Here is a 19,540-nt window from a genome sequence, read left to right as displayed (position 1 = left end):
TCACTGATGCTAGATATTTCAGGGCTATAAGTAACAATATTTCATTCTTTTTGTAGGCAGGCTCAAGTAATGTTTTATATATATATATATATGTATATATATATACTTAACATAAAAAATATCTTTTAATATTTTGAGACTATGAGTTCATTTAAGTGCATAATACATAAACACAGACAAGATTCCTCTGTTCCTTCAGCAATTTATGCAACAGACTTATTCCTAAACAATAAGTACAAGCTGAAAGCAAGGGATGTTAATAAGGAAGTTCGGAAAGCATGTCAGTTCAAATGCTTTAGCAAGAAGAAATGAATTCACACAGCTAGAGCAGAATTCAGTGTTACCGTTTCTCTCCACTGGATGAATGGCAGCAGTTCAGATATCTCATTTAGGAGAGATTCAGACTTGCAAGCCATTTATTTAAACCTTCTTATTCCACTTTACTGAAAAGTGTCCTTTGTCTACTGGCCAGGTACAGCAGAGATAAAACAATCATGTGGGTTACCTCAGACTTTAATGATAATGACAGTAGACTGAAAGTGGTTGAAAAATTTAGTATGTATGCATAAAGTATACGTATACAAGAAGTCCTTTTCAATGCCTTCAGTATCTTCCAAACTGCAATTGACCTTGATTGTTCATTAAGCTTTGTAAATATTAGCACAAAATTTATAAATGGCCTATCATATTAACAAGATTTTAAATCTAAATATGAGGATGTTCCTGAAAGACATCCTTGCCTTTTTAACTTGTAGAAACAGCTCTGGGCCCTGTTCATGTCACCTTCAAACTCTGAAGGTAAGGTAATGTCTCTTTGCACCAGAAATATGTTCAAAACCCTTGGGATACATTTGTCAACTTTTAAGGTCAACTGTGCATCAATTTCTTAATTGGTTTCTTTACATAACATCATTATTTCTTCACAAACAATATACTCATTAGTGCATTCTTTACTTAGATTACTTAGCCAAATTACTCCTAAAACATAAATTACAAAAGATAAAGCCGAAGGCAATGTCTCTCATCACTGGTTCCCTGAACTTCTGGAAAACACTGTAGCTTACTGGGAAAGTCATGGTGGTACACAAATACTATTAAGGATGTCATAAGAATAAGAAAGTTTTTCAAGATCATTATAAGTACTTCAATCTGCAGCCCAATGTCATTTTGATGGCATACATCATATAGCTTTTATCCCTAGAAAAAAAAAGTGCAGATGTGAATGTCTTGATCTTACCCTTGAGCTGAAACGACATGGGCTGGCCTGTAATACCCACAGACGCCCTGGCAGTTCTGCAGAGGTGCAACATTTCAGAATATCTGAGGCCAAGAGGAAGGCCTCCAAACTACCTACAACATCATCTGGAAATTAAATGCCTGTTAGAAAACAAACTACCCCTTCCTGCTGACCATAAAAAGTATTATGAAACAATGCAATGCTACTTTTCTATGTCATTTGGGCCTACTTCAAATTAAAACGCCCAGGTACTCAACAGGCACGACCATGTACAAACATACATTCTCTTTTTCAGGTGCAGGGAGAGTCCCCACCTCAGAAGAGACAGTGCTTCTGCATTTTTAAAGATTACCTTTTAATGATGAATTGCATATTCACACCAAAAATATAGATAACCACAATAAAAAGGAGGTGAAATCTAATTCAATCCTGAGCTCCTCACAAGTTGTATATATATCTTACATATTTTGATTGAACTTTTATTCTATATAAAACTATATATTCTGCACAGTTTTGCTAATCAAGTGCAAATTTTATTGGTAACTTCAGGAGATAATATTGTAAGAAAGACCACCACACTTAGTTTTCTTGTATAATCCACTATTTCTTTGTTTAATGGCTTGAATGGCTTAAACAGAAATATTTGACAGAGATTCCTCCCAGTGCAAAAAATTCCACTTATTCAACAATTTGTTTGCAAATGTCCTTTCCATCTGACCAAGAAGCTGGCAAGGGCAATTGTTATTCAAGCAGCTGAACTTTTATGCAATATTTTGTTTGAAGGTTAATCACACAACATTCATAATTTTGTAAGAGTTCACCAAATTTTAAATCTTTCAGCTACTACAGTCTGTTCGAGCACTTAAGGTGAGCTTGTCAACATGATTTTTTAGGTACTGTAAAAATAATAAACCTCCTTAGAGCTCATATGCAATATTGGCAGCCACCTCTAATCCCCATCTCCCACATTAGGGCCTGTTCTACTTGAAATGCCGTGTAATTGAAATTATAAGCTTTCTGCTTCCCATGGCAGCCAGCCAGAATATTTTACACTAAACTTTACCCTAGAAAAATGGTAGTTTGGGTTAACTTACACATAGGTTTTCTGTTTACAGGCAAGAGAGAAGGAGGAAATACATAGGCACCTGGTAATAACATTTGTTTCAGTTTTTGAAATATAACTACAATAATTATTTTCTAAGTTTCAGTCCTGTTTTACTTACTGTTATTTGGACTAATAATTTTGAATTTGTCACACCAAAGATACCAAAGTTTTAGACAGGTAAAAACAGGGCATTCGTAGATTTTTAATGTATTTTTTTTAAGTTCAGAAAATTCTTTCATTTTAAAATTACATGCTAGAAGATTAAATATTTTAAATTATGAGCATTTTCAGTCCAGAACACATTTGCCATTCTGTCTACAGCAAGAAAGATCTCATTGAAGTGCCAACCACAACCCCATGCAATGCCTGCCAGTGGGGCTAATGGAACTGAACCTGTGAGGGGCCAGGGCTTTCCGTCAGCTGTCCTTACAGCCAAGGGCTGAAGTCTCCGCAGGGACACTAGGCAGCCATGCCATGTGTCACAGGGCTTGGGCCAGCACCTGGGGAGCTAGGTTTTGCAATAACCAAAATGATGTCAGCAAATAGAATATGAGCAGGTGAGAAGTGAGAAAGAATACTGATAAGAATACCTGAGTACTTCAGGTGCACTCCAAATCAAAAGAGAATATTTTAAGTAAGAAATTATTGCTTTGCAACTGTACATTCAAAATGCCATATCCATTTTATGAAATTTGTTTCATATAGATTACTTCTAGACCAAAGAATTTCAAGGCATTTAATTTAAAATACGTTGAATTTCCACATACTTACAAAAGTGAACTTAGATTTGAAAAAAAAAAAAAAAAAGTATGCAAATATACTAATTCTGGATGTATAGTATATAAATATGACCTTTATAATTCATGCTACCTCAGAATCACACCGCTGTTGTGCCAGAAGTCATGGGAACCTTAAAATACTTATTTTAATGGCTAACCTTCTAATTGCTAAACAGTGACCCCAATCCAGCAAATAATATTTAGTTAAATACAGAAGCTTAGGTGATCTAAAATTGTTGGTTATAGTCAAACTTATACAAATATTGTTACTTCCCAGTATTGTTCCCAGAGAAAATGAGGGAAAGCCTAAGAAAGTTTCTATCAATTACAATTAAAATTACACATCACTGGAATATAGCTGTATTCAACATGTATCAATACCATGAATTAAAAGTTTATTTTTTCCTTGTGCATGAAGCCTCAAATCATTTCACAAGCTGAATTCCCATTAAGGAATTTCTGTATTTATCAAAGAAAATCCTGTGTATATTCCATCTGGGAAAGCAATAGAGAAGTTCCAAAGGAGTAGAGAAAACAAGACAGAATATATTTAAATCAGAACACCTCTATAAAACAATGTATTAGAGTGTTTTTCCCACAGCAATAAAAAGCAAAAACCCAACGCATTCTCATGCAAAAATGCCTTTTGCAGTTGAACAACTTTTCTTCTCCCCACCCCCCCACCCCTCTTTCTGTTGTACTTGGGTTGGTTTGCCTTACATGGATAATTTGCAAAGAAAAATACACCTTTTCATGTGTGTATGACAGGCAAGATGAGTGAATGCAAAGATTCACATGAATAAAAACAGTAAGTATGAGTCCTGTTACATTCAGTTGGCAAAAGAAGCAGCTCAGAGTGAAGGCAAAGGCTACTTGGTGTGAATTGCCCACTGCATCTGTCCTGCTTCTTTCTGTTAGTTACTGTAAATATAGTTGCTTCCCCAGATACCTTACTTTTCCATTACTGTCAGAATTCCAGATGACCTAACTTTTCCCTAGTGTTTCCGTTCAGTGTTTTCTTGAAGATTTCTAGCCAAATATTTATAAAACTTGTTTACACAAATGTAAAGTAGAATAAGACTCAAAAAACCCACTGCAAAAAATCTCAAAAAAAACTTTGCATCTTGCCTAACACTTTTTGTTAAACTAAATATTTGTCAAAAAAAAAAAAAAAAAAAAAAAAGAGAGAGTCCTTCAGTAAACCACAATCTCTAAGGACATTCTGAATGCTTGCTTCCACTTTGTGTCCTTGCAAAACCCTTGGGAAGAGTGCTGATTCCTGTAAATACTTCAAACTGATTTTCAAATATCAACTCTCTTTGAGAAAAATAAAGCTTAGCAAAAGATTCTGTTAAAAAGACTAAAGAGAAAAGGTCTAATTACAAAAATTTCCAGCCTCCAGACATGTAATACCAAAAATATACAACATTACAAGAAAATCATAATGTAATCATAGTATAAATTACACTGAGCAATGTTATAGGCATAGACGTTGCGTATCTCTTCTTATTATTGGCATCGAGGCTGCATTAGCCTTCACATGATCTTATGTGTGGACTTGTATACTGAACATGAAAAATATAACCCGTATAGCTCTTTTCTGAAGACTTTCTAAAAATACTCTTCCATAATTCTTGCGGCTTTATCCCACAATTTTTCTCAAAACACTTCTCTGAAGGTCAAGGCACGTTTAAAGATTAGTCAAGGATACATGAGTAGAGAGAAATTTACGATAATTACCAGTTTAACTAGCAACAGACTCATATTACCCTAGTGGGACACAGTACCAGTATTAAATATGGAATATCTTCACCTAGATCAGGAATTTTTAGAGGTAATATGCACATTTGAGTGAATGTCATGAACCAATTTGTTCAATTTATGAGAAGTGTCCGATCAACACCATATTTATTCTACTTCTGCCTTACCTTGTAACTCATATCTCATATAATATCTGAAAATCATGTATACTCATGAAAATGTATTTTGGTATTAATTCTGAGGCCCTCTTCAGGCATAATTCTTATTCTTTTAAAGAATTTGTGAGAATTCATTGCATGAATGTAATCTTCATAGCTTCCCTAAGGGGAACCTCAGTTCAATCTCTATATTTTGTACGTGAAGATTGTCACAGAATAAGTCTCACTGGAAGTTATTAGGGGACCACGGAACAAAATTTTATTCCTTCAGAGCCCTAAAATGCAACAGTAGTTGGATCTTTTTTTTTTTTTTTTTGAGAAGATATAGGTACAGGCAAACACAGTGTTTGACAGCTTAATCTTATTTTGCATAACAGTCATTTTAAAGAGAGAAAATTACATAATCAGCTAATCACACTGATAATCAGTATGATTTAAGCTAATCACAATAGCTTAAAGATCCAAAACACAAAAGCCAAAAGCAGATGAACTAAGAGTTACTGGCTTATGGGTCCTTAGTAACTGAGACAAAGGAATTTTTCCAAGAGCTCAGGAAAGGGAAGCTAGTTGCCCTTGCCCTCAGGAAGAGGTTGGGTAGGCAGAGCAATAGTTGCAACTTCTGGTCTTGACTTCTTTTTGCAGCACAGGCAGTTAACAGCAGTCACCTGTGTGGCTTTCAGGGATTCAGTCCAGTCAACTTCACTGCCTCTGGCAGTCTACTACTTTAGGCAACTTTATCACAGAATGGCCAAGGTTGGAAGGGACCTCTGAAGATCACCTAGTCCAACCCCCCTGCCGAGCAGAATCACCTAGAGCAAATTGCACAGGATGGCATCCAGGCAGGCTTTGAATATCACCAGAGAAGGAGACTCCACAGCCTCTCTGGGCAACCTGTCCCAGTGCTCTCTTGCCCTCACAGTACAGAAGTGCTCCCTCATATTCATCCGGAACCTCCTGTGCTTCAGTTTGTGCTCGTTGCCTCTCATTCTGTTGCTGGGCACAACTGAAGAGACCAGCTCCATCCTCTTGACACCCTCCCCTCAGATATTTATACACACTGATGAGGCCTCCCCTCAGCCTTCTCTTTTCAAGGATAAACAGGCCCAGATCTCTCAGCCTGTCTTCGTATGACAGGTGCTCAGTCCTCTAATCGTTTTAGTAGCCCTCCTCTGGTCTTGCTCTGGTAGTTCTATGTCCCTCTTCTACTGGGGAGCCCAGTACAAGTATGTACACCTAGAACTAGCATTAAATGAGAGATGTCTGTTTATAAGCATGTGTACACACAGCATATGTCTAAAAATACTCAGCTGAAGGGTGTATATTTCTGCAGCAAGATTTTGCTAAGAATTATAATGATCTTTTATTTTCCTTATTATTTTTTTTTTTTATTTTTCCATGTAATTCGATTTATCTGTTCCTTTTTTCCTATGCTACATGTCTGTGGAACTGAAAAATCAAAGCTGGTAGCCATGGGTCCAAACCAATAAGAACATCATGTGTAAAAACATAAGAAAGTGCTGCAAAATTTATTATACCTCTCTGTTCACTGCTGTGAAAAGAAGCAGAAAGGAGGCTTGAGTGAGAAGCTGAAAACAATGGCTACTGAAGTTCTGCTCCTCATTCCCTTTGCCCAATATCCACAAATGCTCTGTGAGCTTCTGGCAGTCCATGTTCTCAAAGATCTTTAGGAATTAAACAGGAACTCCCTGTCTGCCAACTACTTTGATAACTCTGATTTGAAATATATTAAGTGTTTTATAGATTTTTGATTGTTTAGTATTTTTAGCTTTACTAGCAGTTAGCTGTCTGAAAGACTGCAGGATCAGTCTGCAGTGTCATTTTCCCTTTTTCTTTAATACCGCCCAAAAAATACTTAAAAAAACTTAGCCAACAAATACTCAGACTTTAGTCTCACTTATCTTACCAATATTAAAGTGTGCTAAAAACAGAATTGCTATGAGTGAACAGAAATTAATGTTTCCTCTTATATCTGTCTGAAAGTTTGTAAAAACAAATAACTACTGTCTTTTCAAGTAATTTGCCTGAGGGAAAAAAAAAAAAAAGCAAGTCCTTCTTTAACTTTATTCAAATTTCTGATGCAATACAACTAGCTCTGAAGTTCTTATTATATAAATTTTCAAAAATTGTTAAATTTTAAAATAAGAGAACTGATGAAAATATCACCACACATAATATTGCGTTATTCTTAAAAAGCCATAGTTTAAACAGACATATCTTGCTTATCAGTTTCCAAGTAAACATTACCAAAAAGCTGAATTATAGTTAAGATATTATGTCAAATTTCATAAGAAAATTTAAAATTTAAATTATTTTGTAATATTGCATATTATAAAACTCTTAAAATGGATATTTAACCATTAAAGAAATATTTAAGGATGTACAGACACGGTATATAATGACTGAGCTTTCAATGGAAGCTATACATGTAAGGCCAATAACGTATGTGTTCACATGGGATGATAATAATAGATTTCTAAATATCACCCTTCCTGGAATAAAAAAAATTAAAACTGCCATAGAACTGAATATTCAGAAGGGATAGACAAATTAAGTTTTCCTTGTTTAGGATGACATTGCTGGCAAGCACAACTTTTATCTTTACGTACAGTCTAATTTTTATCAAACTATTTTTAAAATTTACAGGATTTCCCATATGGGAAGATACTTACAGATCCTGCCACTTGAGAGGCACTCTTGAATTCGTCAATATCTTCCATAAGTGTTTCAACCCCAGGTACTTGAGCTGTTCCAAAGAGGTAGAAGAAACATAAATCACACTAAATAATTGTTAGTCACTTTGAAAATAAAATACGTATAAATTAACTGCTGGGAAGGCACATGTAGCTACCATACAAGTACTACTTTTCAGTTAACACTTCATTGGATTTTAATTTATGGCTAATTTTAATTTATAAGCTTAATAAAATGAGAAACAGTATCTCTAACATGAACAGAGTGACAAGCAAGCTTCCTTCCACTGCCAGATGTTTTGTAGGTTATTATTTTTCTATTAAAACTAAAAACTGTTTGTCCTTTGCACAATGGAGTAGCGGATCTTCAGTTTTAATAAAATCTATTAAAACAAATGTAATTAATTCAGTTAAACAAGTTAGGATATAGTTAAAATGTTTGAAATAAGAAGTTTCAGTCATTTTAGGCAATGTTTAAAAGCCATGCAGGCTATAATTTTTACCCATACTGTCACATTTGTTAAACAACAAAATTTGCTGAGCAATCTAGAATGTTTCTTTGTCACATATGTAATGACTTAAAAGACAGTTTATTTAGCTAGAATCATAGAATATCCTGAGTTGGAAGGAACCCACAAGGATCATCGAGTCCAACTCTGGCTCCACACAGGACCACACAAAAACCAGACCATGTGTCTGAGAGCATTGTCCAAATGCTTCTTGAACTTTGGCAGGCTCGGTGCCATAACCACTGCCCCAGGGAGCCTGTTCCAGTGCCCCAGCTCCCTCTTGGTAAAGAACCTTTTCCTAATATCCAGCCTGAACCTCCCCTACCTATGTCAGAGAAAGCAATATCCAAGTAACATGCTATGCAGTTTCACTGTTTGCCTGTCAGTCCACTAGGCAATTTGATGCTGTTCATAAACCATCTAAAAACCAAGATGCCCTGATCTTTTCTAAGTTCTGCTGTTATTCAGAGGACACTTAGTAAGGATGTTCTTCTGTTTCCAAAGTGCCCTATTATTATAAAAACTGAACTGTACTGAAATACAGCAACTGTTGTTACCACATTCATTGCAAATGCAAATGAAAGTGGAGGAAGAAGAGGTGATAATGATGCAGTGTTGACAAGTGGTCAGAGAACTATTCAGGATTTTAGAGATGATGCTACATTTTTGCCACTGCTGTGTCTGGTTCACAACTGTAATTCCCGAATACTTTCATCCTTTTTAATTTTTTACCCTAGTCATGCAGTTCATTCTGGAATAGAACTGTACGTGTTAATTACAATCCTATTTCTATTGAACATCCCCAATTTCAAACTTTTCCCCCACATCCAAATGCCTGTTTTGAACTTTAAACTTTATTGTCACTTTAAAGGAAAGATGAACTTTGAAGCTACATATCCTAGTATTTTTACATGTATCAGGTAGAAATGGGAGCTGGTTAACTACAAACAATATAAACCAGTGACTCTTGTTTGATAGGGAATTAAGTATGATGTGAAATTTGCTTAGCAAAATTTATTTAGCAAACTAAATATTATGTATCACAGCATAATCTGTAGATCTAATAACAGAATAGAATAGGAAATATCACATGCATACCATGGCATAGCACAATATAACCCATCAGTTTCAGTCCAAATATATTGTTCGAGGAAGAGCCACAAAACAAACAAGTCTTTGCCCACACCTCAGAAATATGTAGTGTTGCATACTGCACTGAAGAGTAGCTCAGGTTGCAAACAGCTTTTTTCAGATATGCTGGGCAGTTTTAAAAGTTTAAAGGTTTATACTTTACATTCACCCAACATTCAGAGTTTACTCCCTAATGAGGTATTGTATTTTAAACCTTCTACAAGAATGCACTGACTGCAAAGATCTTATTTGCAATTTCTTTTCTGCCTCACATCATGGCTCTCACTCAAAGGGCACTGTACTTGCCAGCAAAAGAGACTGAAACAAGTGAAACAAGATCCTACAGTACTTATAGGCAACTGGGGTTAAATGAACACATGCTTTTACTGATACTATCTCTTTATATCTAAGTTCAAAAAAATACACATGTATATGACCTGTACACTCCCCCCACACTGAGAAGAATATAGAGCCTGACAGACACAAACTTTTACTGGATCAGTCCTGTTGCAGTGTCTGTCTTTTGAAACCTCAGCCCTATCTGTACAGAACAAGAGGAGGACTTGCTGGAGGACTGATCCATGAGACTGGACTGATACTGTTATCTACACGGGAAGTTTACAGTGCAGTCACAGAAGTTGCTTCTACTAATCAAAATCAGGAACCTAGCTATTAAATTCTTCCCTTAGTTATTTCCTGTGAAATGGTCCAATGGGAAAGAGAAACAGTTTTGATGGGTATCATTACACAGTAAAAAGAAACTGCAGTGTTAGAGCATCTTGTGCTGTCCGATCTCAAGACCTGATTCCTGTCTCTCATTTTTACTGCTTAGATCAGACACAACTCTGCACAATTCAGCAGGATTGCACTAGAGGGAAATCAGTGCAGTGGTTAATTAGAGTCAGGTCCAGATTGTCTGTTGAGTCAGTATTGTGCCTGGTGCTGCAGATGATCTTCTTACATAGTCTATTGCATTGACCTTATTAGGTGGAATTGCTTTAGTAAGGCTTATTTATAAGGGCTGTTAGATCAGATGTGCAGCCAATTACTTCTGAACCTGGTTCATCTGAAATCCACAAGAGAGATGCTCCAGATCGAACAGCTTAACAATTTCTCACTAACCCAGAAAGAGATCATTAAAGAAAACTGCCTCAACTTTGCTGTGCATTAGCACCTTGCTTGCATAATCCTGAAAGAATGGTTTACATCAGCACTTTGCAATTTATAGTTTTCTCTCAGTGAGGTCATTGGTATTGATAAGCAAGAGTAGAAAATAAACTCTAATAAACCTGGGAACCAAAACCTGTTAATTATTTTTTTATGATATAATACATTCTAAGAGGACATGACTAAAATTTAAAGTGCAACTTGATGCTTTGGTTATTTAGGGTTTTCTAACAGTATCTTTAAAAGTCTCTTTTATCATCTTCTTCACATACATAATATTTATTGGAAATAAATATTAAATACACAGAAAACAAGTAGTGTGCTGCATTTATAGGAAAGATGGATAGAATGGGCAGCTGCCTGAGTTTTGCACCTGCTTGTATCCTGTGCCTACTTGTAAAACACAGATGTGTTTTTGTTTGTTTTAATCAAAAGTTATTACTAGCCAACATCTTTGGAAAAAATATTCTTTGAAAGGCTGAACATTTCTGAGAGAGCCTCTTGACAGAAATTTGGTAGTACCTTACTGTTGACCTCAGTCTTTCTGCCCTAGAAGCTGTGCTATTTTCTAGCTATATAGCTAATGGGTTCATGTATATTCACAGACGTGAAACACACGTGGTTATAATAACACGAATCTTGTTGCCTCATCTATCTTTTTTTTAGGGACAATGTTCTCCCTCTTTACTATTGCCATACTGACTACAGAGTACCCAGAGACATATTAAGTGGCCCAAGTTATATGGCTATAGCACTACCATGGTCCGCACTATGCAACCATGAAATATTCATTTTCATTGTTAGATAGCATCCAGCATCTTCTGACAGTTTCACCTTCCTTCATCCTGGTGCCTTCGCCACCTAGCAACAGGCTACGATTTTACTGACTTTCTGCTCCCAGTAAACATAAATAAGCCTACAGTTTCAGGGAGTGATGGCAGATTAGGTATATTTCTGCTACAAGAACAAGGGTACACAGGAAGAGAAGAGGATGGCAGAGACCTGTTCAAAACTAATTGTTTCATATTCAATTCTGCATATCCCATAATCTATCCCAAACAAGCCAGCACCGTTTCCCTTTCTTGGGATTACTCTCATAACATAAGAATTTTGCTTTCCTCTCAAAGGGCTTCAGTGCAGTCACCAATCTGACTCTTTCTTGCTGGTAATATTCATCAAACTTGTAAGAACATGATATTTTGAGATTTTTAGTCCCCTTATATATATATACATATATATATATTATATATAAAGTGATCTATGACAGAGGACAGGAAAAACAAATGGCATAACTGCATTAAGCCTTTAATCTTTAAAGACACGCTAGTTACTAATGTTGACATATGTTGCTTTAGAAATGTGGTAAATGAACAAAAGGTCAGGTTGATGTCTTACCTAATAGCATTAAATAGCAGACATTTAGTAGGACAATTAAAAATAATAAAAAAAAATTAGTTATGATTTGTTTTGCATTAATTAATCAACATGGCTAACAAGTCTGCAGCTACTGAAGACTAAACTGTAAATCAAATCTTCCAGTTAATGGACTCAGCTGGTTCTGCCCAGAAGTACGGGAATTGACTGAAAGATTTATCTTTGCAGAATCTCTGTCCAAACATCTATTCCCTTCTGTCTCCATTTCCAGTGACAAGATAAAGTTAATCTTCATCAACTTAATCTTTTATAAGAAAGCAGGGCATTCTCTGGCAAGATAGCCCTTAGGAAGTGCTTTTTTCCATTAGATTTCAGGTGTTCTGTTCAACAACCAGAGCAGAAACTGAAACAGGGCTGTGTCCTGACTGCAAATTACCACAACATGTACTTATGTTGATATAAGGAGAAAAATTGTTCTTCAGAGTTTTTGTATAAACTCCTTTATATTGAATTTTTAATTGTCAGTGGTGCTCAGAGAGACCAGAGAAGCATTTCTGATACTTAGTTTAAAAGCGGAGGAGAAATTATTTATTTTTCCTTTATATTATTTGAATCCTGTGGCTGCATTTGTACTATTAAATTAAATATTCCAAAGACCATTCTTCATCATAGAGGCCAGATGGCAAGGAACAGCCCATGTTTATGTTATTAAGCTATGCTACATCCAAAATACTGTGCTAACATACAAAGTGTCTGCTAAGGATGAGTACTGACCCCAAATATGCCTTGTTTTGTGGTGCTAATTGGCCACAGCCAAGAACATGTCATGGACTCTTCTAACAGATTTAAATGTAAATGATTGAGTTTATGTGCCCAAGAACACCCTCTGGAAATGTTTAATCTTCTTTTACAGACATAAAATTTGCTCTTAAATTCAAGATAGTGGGGTGTTTTTTTTTGATGGGCACCAAATATTTATATAACTTACCATCAGAGTCTGGCATTGCTGGCTCAGATGTTTGAGATACCATGGAGACATCTTCTGGCCTTTCTGCCATACTATCTCCTTGCAATCTAAATTGTGGAAAAACAGAACAAAAACATATGCAATCACATTCCATAGATAAGACACATAAGAATGTTAACTGACTACATATCTCTAAACACCACTGACCTAATTAAAAGAGTGGCTTTGCTGAGAAGTCAGCATCCACGGTCCAATGATATCATTCCAGATTGTTTAATAACCAAAACCGACCTCTACAAAACAGTCAACTAAATCCTACCTTGTGTATTTATACAAGACTCATTTTAACAACAGTAGATTTTCAGTGGTATCACATGTATATGAAACTCTGCGAGCATCCTTCACTACATTCAAAAATATTTTAACTGGACAGGATTGTACTGAGTGTCTGTGTCGATGAGTTGGCAGCAGGGTGGCTGCAGGGTTGGCCTCAGTGAGAAGACACCAGGGGCTGCTCCGTGCAGGACACAGATGGTTCTAGCTGGCTCCAGTGGACCCACCACAGGACAAAGCTAAGCCTGAAAGCCAAGACAGTGGCACCTCTGAGAAAATGCATTTAAGAAAGGGGAAGATATGCAAGACAGGTAGAGGAGGAGGGAAGGAGTGGGAAAGAGCAGCAGGAACATCACAGTTAGAGAAGGAGGTGCTCCATACACTGGAGCAGATATTTCCCCACAGCTTGGTGAGAAGACCATGCCAGAGCCAGCATCCATTGCAGACCTTGGAGGACCTACGTGGGAGCAGGTGGATATTTCCTGAAGGAATCATGGACCATGGAGAGCCACAGTGAAGCAGCACAGAGGAACAGTTATAGATTGAACACAACCCCCATTTCCCCTGCACTGCTGGTGGATGGGAGTAGAGGAGTCTGGAATGAAGAAGTGAAGTTGAACCTGGGAAAAGGGGGAGGAAAGGGGTGATTGTAATATTAGTACTCTTGTTTCTCTTTAGCTGAGTCCATTTCAGTTGGCAATAAATTCAATTAATTTTCCCCAGGTTAAGTTTGTTTTGCCCATGACAGTAACTGGTAAGCAATCTCCTTGTCTTAATCTCAGCTCACAAGCTTTTTCACGAGAATGTCTGCCTCTTTCCTGCTGAAGACAATGAGTGAACAAGCAGCTGAGTGGGATTTTGGCTCTTAGCCAAAGTTAACCCACTACAAGTAAATACACACAAGAGTATTTCCTCCCTTTTAAAAGAAAAATCCAGTCTTTATTGAAGGTATCATCTTCATGCTTTCCTCCTGCATTGGCTGACTGCAGTGCCTTGGCAGTAATTTACAAAAATAGGCCTTGTATCTGTTGTTTTTCAAATGAGTATCCCAAGAGTCCCACCATCCTTCTTCAGGTTTCTATGAATCCTGAATACAGATTTTACTCTGAAGAGATGGTCTGTAGCGCTTAACACAATATAACTGCCATTTACATAAAATTTATTTTAAGTTGAATTTATTCAGACATGAAAAGAATAAGAAAAATGCAAGCCAATTTTGCAGAGCCCAGGAATTATAAGAATGCACTGAAGTAAAACCTTGGGGAAAGAAATAACTCATCTATTAAAAGAAGTTCCTTTCACTCTGTATTCTCACTCTCTGCATCTGCTTTACATGAGTCTTTGAATTAACCTTTGAAACCAAGCAGAATCTCCATATTTGCCCTATCTGAATTTCACATTTTATGACTTGCACATTTATCTAACATATCTTCTAAATTTTTTTTCTCCCCAATAATTTATTTATTTCCTTTTAGGACAGAAAGCTCAGTATAAATTCATAATGACTCTTACCATAGAACTCAAAACTTCTTAAGGCAACAAAAAGGTAAAACTTAGAAGTTGTAAACACAATTTTGAAAATGAATTCTATGAAAACTATTCTATGAATATTTCTATATAATATTCTATGAATTCTTCTGGTTTGTAATGCTCTACTTGCCAATTCTTTAAAAATCCAACTTATAAAGCAGGCTCTTCTAAAGACAACAGTAAAACAGAAACAAGTAGGTATGCACTATTACCATAAAGATATTCAAACAGGGAGAAAAACTCCAAATGAAATAACCATGTAAGGGAGGAAGACCTCAAAAATCACATCATTTGCATTTGCATTAAAACTGACCTGTCCTCCTGCATTACATACAGACATATATATACTGCAAGCATATATTCAAGTGTATAAGGATATATATGGAATCGTAGGAAACAGAAGCAATGCACACTTGCCCGCAACAATTCTGATAATTTATCTGTGCTAAATTAAAAGGAAAATTAATCCAACCTTCTCTGCTTATATTGCACTCCTAAAAAAATATCTCTAGAAGTAGGTAGGAGCTGCTTCTTTTATCCCTTTAGAATTCTACAGATTTTGTAACTCATTCCCATTATGAGATTTCATAAAACCACCCCCCCCCCAAGAAACCAGACATGAACGATTTAAATGATTCTCATTTTATTCACGAAATTACATACAATTAAGTGGATCCTTTGCCTCATGACAACTTTGAAAAACTCAGATCACCTTCCTTTTACTTTCTAAAATCCAATAGTAAGTTCTTTTAATAGTGTAATACATGCTACTTAGTTATGCCAAAAGCATTACACATGGAGCTACCTACATAATTTGAATTCTGGCTATAAAGAAGTAGACACTGGAAAGGGTCCCTGTGGGAGGAAGATTTGATCTCGGCAATATGCAAATCTTTGAAATGACATCTAATTTCTCTAACACAGTTCACTATTCACACTAATATGCTCACTCAGATATATTTCCTAGTGATCTTGTTTTCTAATCCAACTGATTTTACTTAAGCAGAATATATGGTGAAACATATCACTACTATCTGAAAGCTAGTCCTTCTCAGAACTTGTATTTGACAAGAAATAAAAGCTGACAGTATCCAAAGTCCAGATGAGTTTATTGTTGCTCCTTATTGTAATCAGCTGCATGGCATGTCATTATACATCCCCATTCTTTTTATGTGACAGAATTTGTGGTCTTGTTTTCATATCTCTCTGATACCCATCAATATCCAATGTACATGAGACATTAAAAGTACAGCTTCTTGACATTATGGTAATTGCTGCTTTAGAAAGATGTGAGATGACTAGTTAGATTGATGATCCCACTTAGAAGCTGAAAAGAAAGAGACAAGATGACACAACAAAACAATTCCTTATTTGAATCCAAAATCTATCTAACAGCATTCTAAAATTACTAATTATAATATAATTACTAATTATAATTAAAATTACTAATTATAATTATTATTAAGTATGGGATTAGTGGAGATGGAAGGAGAGGATAATACTAGAGAAGCTGTGATTTCTCCACTTGTACCTTCCCTAAAACTATGCAGTAGTCCTCAATCAGCTGCAGTTTCCAGACAATAGGGCATTGGAACTAAACTATCATTTGGCGAGAAAACTAAGAGAAAACAGTCAAGGAAGCTGAATTTTTTTTTTCCTCCATGACTTAAAGTTGGCGTGCATTTTCAAATTTGAAGTTTGTGCATTTATGCCTAAGAAAACTGCTTTTTAACAGGTAAAGTCTCTCTTGAAGAGCAGCTATAGGTATGTCTATATTTGAGTGTGCACATACAGATAGATGCAAGATGAATTCCTCTAGTGCACTAAATTGCTAATGTCAGCATATACTATGATTGTCCTCTATATCGACACTGTTGTCATGTGATATTCTTAAAATTAGTAGTAAAAGAAACCAAAGTAAACTTCTTGTTTTGGCAGGATGCTACAACACAAAAATATTCACCAGTAATCACCATTCTTGCAATATTAACGGATGAGAAAAAAGAAAATTACTTCCAAGATCAGATTCATAGAAATAATTGAAACCACTTAACAACAAGCATAGGTACTTTCTGACATCAGGGTATAATAAGAAGGAATAAAAAATCCTGAACACAAAATAGAAATGTTTCTGATACATGAATATTGAGATATATGCTCTTTAATATTTGCTGTTTTGTGTAAACTACCAATTAAAAATATGTACATTATAAATTGCGTTGTGCTAGTTTATGGTAGAGGTTGTCCTCTGGGAACTTTCCTGTGTTAAATTGAATACTAAACAGTATTCACCCTCAAAGGAGGGTGGTGGCTTGATCACAGTCAGAAGAATTGAGGTTATATTTATATTAATACTATTCTGACAAACTGAGGTGCCAAAAAGAGAGAGAAAGAAGAAGAAGTAGAAGAACAAGAAAAGAAAATGAAACAAAAGCAGGGTGAGCATTTTTGGACAAGCTCTTATATAATACCCAAACAAACAACTACAAGCAAGCATTTTGAAATCACGCTGTACATGCTGGCCTTCAGATTCTGGTAAATGATTATGGGACTTTTTCTGTTTTAAAATACCAAACTAGAGATGAACTAATCGGCTCCAATTCTGATGTTCCCTAGAGGTGAACAACAGAAACTCTGAAATTCCACTTCAGAAGAAATCCTGAAAACCTGCTATTTCTAGACAATACAAATGTTTCTTCTGGCTTTTTTAGTAATAAAGAAAAGTTCCTTGAGGGGTTCTAAGACAGTAAAGGGCACTCTCCAAGGAGGAAGTGAGAAAGTACATGCCTGAGAACTGCAGCTCTAGCCATTCTCTCTGTTCGGCCCTGTGTCAGCTAAATTTTGTTGAACCTGGATAATTTCTGTAAAATATTCTGGTTTCTATGAATCATTATTTCCTAACGAACACACATTTCATTGGAAAATTCCTGATCTGTTTTGCTGAGGTTTCAGCTGACAATGTTTAGAAAAACATTGTGAGAAGTAGGGGAAAGTTCAGCAAAAAATCTTACAGCAAAAAGAACAGCAAAGTTGTTTTCACATTCACCCAAGATCAGTGTACATTTTTAAGGCTACAATCACAAAGAAAAGTTTTCAGTTCTGAAAAAAACAGATGTAGTGTCACATTTGCATTGGACTCTAAACTAAGGAGATTTTGTTTTGTTGAATCATTAATTTTCCTTAAATTACTTCAAAAAGATAGGATAACTATCTTGTTGAAAAAAAAATAATCCTAATACTTCAGCATTTTAAGTTAATTTTTTTTAGGAAGTAGTTATTAATTTGGCTCAATAAATAAATAAATAAATACACATTTTGTAAGATTAAAGAATATCCCAAACTTATTCACAGAAGGAAGATGATGGTTTTTTTTGGTAACCAAAGCAAATCTCAGTCAAGCTGAGGACTTTTTGGTTTTTATTTTCTTCAGATCATCTACTTCCTTTCTGTAATTTTAAACACCACATTTTCATCTGACATCTCTCTTTGATAACACCGTAATACTAAATTATAATTTCCATAAAGCAAATATATATTCATAACTTCAGGGACATTAATAGCAACAGTGATCAGACAAGCAAAGTCTTGAAAGCCCCCGCATGCTTTTAGGTTACATCAAATGTTTTCTCGCACCTTTCCCTAGCAACCTCAACACCACACCAGTAACAATACTTCATAATCATCTGTCCTGACTTGCCTATAATATAGTTAGCTTTTTTCATTCTTTGTTCCCAAACATACTGATCCAAATTCTGATCTCATGTACCCTGACTTACTGTCTCTACAAGTTCCGCACTCAGTTATACTGGTGTAAAATCCAATGCTTCACCAGCACCTAAATATAATGCCAGGAATTTCTGACCAATTCCATTTGTTCTACTAATGTATTTTACAAAAATAAAAATGTTAAAACTGTGCCAGCAAAATTCTTAGTTTATCAACAGGTAATGATTAAAAAAATAATAATAAATGCCAGTTCTCCAGTATAGACTGTACCAGTTAATATAATGACAATATTCTATTAAATAAATATTATTAAGCAATATACAGGCAAAGTACTCTTCTGCTAGTAAAACTCTCCATTAGTTTTAACTACATACTCTAGCTTCCTAATGAAGATTAGGTTTTGAAAGAAGTTAATACAAATTTCAAGTCAAGAGACTATGGAAGAAAAATGTCCTAGATCTATGGGGGAAATAACAGAGGATTGTGAATTCAGTGAGTAATGAGAGTGGCTGGCACTTCTCAAGCTTCAAATAACAATGGGAAAGCTCTGCAACATGTCACCTTGTTGTATTAAAAAATCAGTGTCATAGCTTCTGTTTTCAGCATAGACCAAAATACAGGAAGCATCAGCCTTGAAGAGAAATGAATCATGAGGACTATTGGATTATCCTGCAGAACATTTTCCAGGAAAGCAAACATTTCCAAAATTAAGTTCTAAGAGCACATGAATAAATACAGGTATTTAGCAAAATTTCTGAATAAAATGTAGGAAAATAAACTTAGTAACAAATTCAGCATGTTCTCCAACTGAGATTTGTAATTCCTTTAAATGCATTTTAAATGGGTGGTGTAAAGCTCACAGGCAGGAGTCTTGTTACTACCACCAGTTCTGTTTTTTGTCAGATATATAGCATTCAGATTTTTTGATCTAAGGTACCTAAAGCCTTTAGCCTTACATAAAATAACTCAATTTCCATTGATACTAAAAGGATCAAAATCTGTTTCTTACTTTTGCACTCAAGGACACTATTTCTTAGTGGTTGCACACTGAA

The 19,540-nt window shown here is 35.6% G+C and overlaps 1 protein-coding gene across 7 annotated transcripts in view; it reads right to left on the bottom strand.

Annotated features, from left to right (window-relative positions):
- The window catches only part of C2H8orf34 (chromosome 2 C8orf34 homolog), a 220,264-nt gene that overhangs the window by 73,834 nt on the left and 126,890 nt on the right, over positions 1-19,540 (bottom strand). For all 7 annotated transcript variants that reach the window (XM_048076998.2, XM_048077002.2, XM_048076996.2 and 4 more), the window contains 2 exons: positions 12,921-13,006; positions 7,731-7,804 (listed from right to left, as the gene is read on the bottom strand). In XM_048076998.2, the coding sequence (XP_047932955.2) occupies positions 7,731-7,804; positions 12,921-13,006 (160 nt within the window). The remainder of the gene's footprint in view (positions 1-7,730; positions 7,805-12,920; positions 13,007-19,540) is intronic.

The sequence above is a fragment of the Anser cygnoides genome, chromosome 2 (genome assembly GCF_040182565.1).
Source record: "Anser cygnoides isolate HZ-2024a breed goose chromosome 2, Taihu_goose_T2T_genome, whole genome shotgun sequence".
Lineage (NCBI taxonomy): Eukaryota > Metazoa > Chordata > Aves > Anseriformes > Anatidae > Anser > Anser cygnoides.
Note: the sequence above shows the minus strand (reverse complement) of the source record. Positions and strands in the feature narration are given on the sequence as shown.